This window comes from Mandrillus leucophaeus, unplaced genomic scaffold, assembly GCF_000951045.1.
Source record: "Mandrillus leucophaeus isolate KB7577 unplaced genomic scaffold, Mleu.le_1.0 Scaffold58, whole genome shotgun sequence".
Lineage (NCBI taxonomy): Eukaryota > Metazoa > Chordata > Mammalia > Primates > Cercopithecidae > Mandrillus > Mandrillus leucophaeus.
The window spans coordinates 191,145-193,606 of NW_012106252.1; the positions used below are offsets into that span (position 1 = coordinate 191,145).

The 2,462-nt window shown below is 50.5% G+C and overlaps 1 protein-coding gene across 1 annotated transcript in view; it reads left to right on the plus strand.

Annotated features, from left to right (window-relative positions):
* Nucleotides 1-738: 738 nt before the first annotated feature.
* Nucleotides 739-2,462, plus strand: part of AARSD1 (alanyl-tRNA synthetase domain containing 1) — a 22,087-nt gene continuing 20,363 nt past the window's right edge. The window contains exons 1-2 of the mRNA XM_011998756.1: nucleotides 739-829; nucleotides 981-1,109. Coding sequence (XP_011854146.1) covers nucleotides 791-829; nucleotides 981-1,109 — 168 coding nt within the window. The 5' untranslated portion in view covers nucleotides 739-790. The remainder of the gene's footprint in view (nucleotides 830-980; nucleotides 1,110-2,462) is intronic.

Consider the following 2,462-nt stretch of genomic DNA (forward strand, 5'->3'; position numbering starts at 1 on the left):
TTTTTTTGAGATAGAGTTTTGCTCTTGTTGTCCAGGCTGGAGTGCAATGGCGTGATCTCGGCTCAACGTCACCTCTGCCTCCTGGGTTCAAGTGAGTCTCCTGTCTTGGCTTCCCAAGTAGCTGGGATTACAGGCATGCACCACCACACCCGGCTAATTTTGTATTTTTAGTAGAGACAGGGTTTCTCCATGTTGGTCAGGCCGGTCTCGAACTCCCAACCTCAGGTGGCAGCCTCGGCCTCCCAAAGTGCTGGGATTACAGGCGTGAGTCACCACGCCCGGCCGGGAGGCAGGGTTTCGCTATGTTGGCCAGTCTAGTCTCGAACTCCAGGCCTGAGGTGATCCACTCGCCTCGACCTCCCAAAATGCAGGGATTACAGGCGTGAGCCACCTCCTCCAGCCCCTTGCTTTCTATTTCTACTGGGCAGCGCTGCTCAGTAACCATGCCAGTCCCGTACCTGCCTCTATGCAGCTGGGAATACTTACATCCCTGGGGCCCAAAGTGGCTCACTAAACCACGTGCCTTGTCCGGGCCGCGTTTATTTTGTTTGTTTGTTTTTGTTTTTGTTTGTTTGTTTTTTCCTCCTGGTCTTGTCCTTTGTAAAGAACAGTCGTTAAGCAACCCAGCAAATATGCAATTCGCGTTTTCAGTAAATTTATCCAAACCGCATTCCATTCTTTACCCTCCTGCTTCTGCGCAGACACGCTCCCTTAATGACGTTTGTCCCACGTCGCTCTCCGTTCGCTCCCAGGCATCCCTGCGCGTGCACCTCTCTCTGCGCCTGGAGGTATGGCGTTCCGGTGTCAGCGTGACAGCTATGCTCGAGAGGTACGGCGTCACGGGCGAGGCACTTGAGACTGCCCGGCCGGCAAGGCGGTTTGGGGAAGAGGGTGCCACGTGGAGGGATTCAGTCCCGGTGTGGAGAGGGCTGGGGCTGGGGCTGGGGTCGGGGCTTATTCTCTCATTCCTTTCCCTTCAGTTCACCACCACCGTGGTCTCCTGCCGTCCCGCGGAGCTGCAGACTGAAGGGAGCAACGGCAAGAAAGTGCTGAGCGGTTTCCACGTGGTGCTGGAAGACACACTGCTTTTCCCTGAGGGCGGGGGACAGGTACCAAGCCAATCTCTTCCCAGGAAGCCCCAAATTTCTTTGTGCTCAGGCAGGAAATGCTCTCCTGCCCCTTTTTTCTCAGCCATAATGAATTCAGATGAGCCTTAGCTTAATTCATTTTGTTATTCATTTAATAAGTATTTATCAGCAAATGCTTATCTAGACTTAACGTATGCTAGATATTATTCCAGGCTGTAAGGATAACCGGTAAACAACACCGTGCCTTTATATACGTGGAATGTTGATTGAAGACAACTGTGTGTGCCAGGTATAAGTAATAAATAAAAACCAAGTAAAGGGAAAGAGAGTGATGGGTTACTTGTCTAGATGAAGGGTAATTTACTTCAGTAGAGACCTAAACGAAGTGAGGGGGTGAGTCTTTGCAATTATCTAGTGGTGCTGGGGGAAGGGGGCGTATTCAGGCAGATAGGATAGTGGGTACAAAGGCCCCAAGGAAGGAATTAGCTTCGGGTGTTTGTTAGGGACTGAAAAAGATGTTCCTGAAGGAGTTCAGGTAAGATAGACGGGTTCCAGTAGTACAGCAGAGAGCATACTTATCAGTGCTGTGATGAGGACTAGGTACAGCATGAGCGCAAGTGGGGTACATTGTGAACATGGAAGAGGAGGATAATAACAACAAAGGTGGGCGTTATGAGAAAGGCTTTTCTTTCTTTCTTTTTTTTTTGAGACAGAATCTCAAGCTGGAGCACAGTGGCATGATCTCGGCTCACTGCAGCCTCTGCCTCCTGGGTTCAAGTGATTCTCCTGCCTCAGCCTCCCGAGTAGCCTGACCAACATGATGAAACCTTGTCTGTACTAAAAATTAACCAGGCATACTGGCAGGTGCCTGTAGTCCCAGCTACTCGGGAGGCCGAGGCATGAGAATCACTTGAATCGGGAGACTGAGGTTGCAGTGAGCTAAGATTGTGCCACTGCACTTCAGCGTGGGGGACAGAGCAAGACTGCGTCTCAAAAGAAAAAAAAAAAAGGTGTATTAAGGTGCGTGGGTTTCATTCAGGAAACTACAGTGAACCATGCAGGTTATTTTCTTTCTTTTTTATTTTTAAGAGACAGGATCTTACTATATCACCCAGGCTGGAGTGCAGTGGCCTGATCCTAGCTCGCTGCTGCCTGGAACTCCCAGACTCAAGCAATCCTCCTGTTTTAGCCTCTCCAGTAGTGGGGACTACAGGCGCACAACCAACATGCTTGGCTGATTTTTTGTAGAGATGAGGTGTCGCTTTATTGCCCAGGCTTATCTTGAACTCCTGGCCTCAAACTGTCCTCTCACCTTGGCCTCCCAAAGTGCTGGGCCTACAGGTGTGAGCCACTGCCCTAGCCTCCATGCAGGTT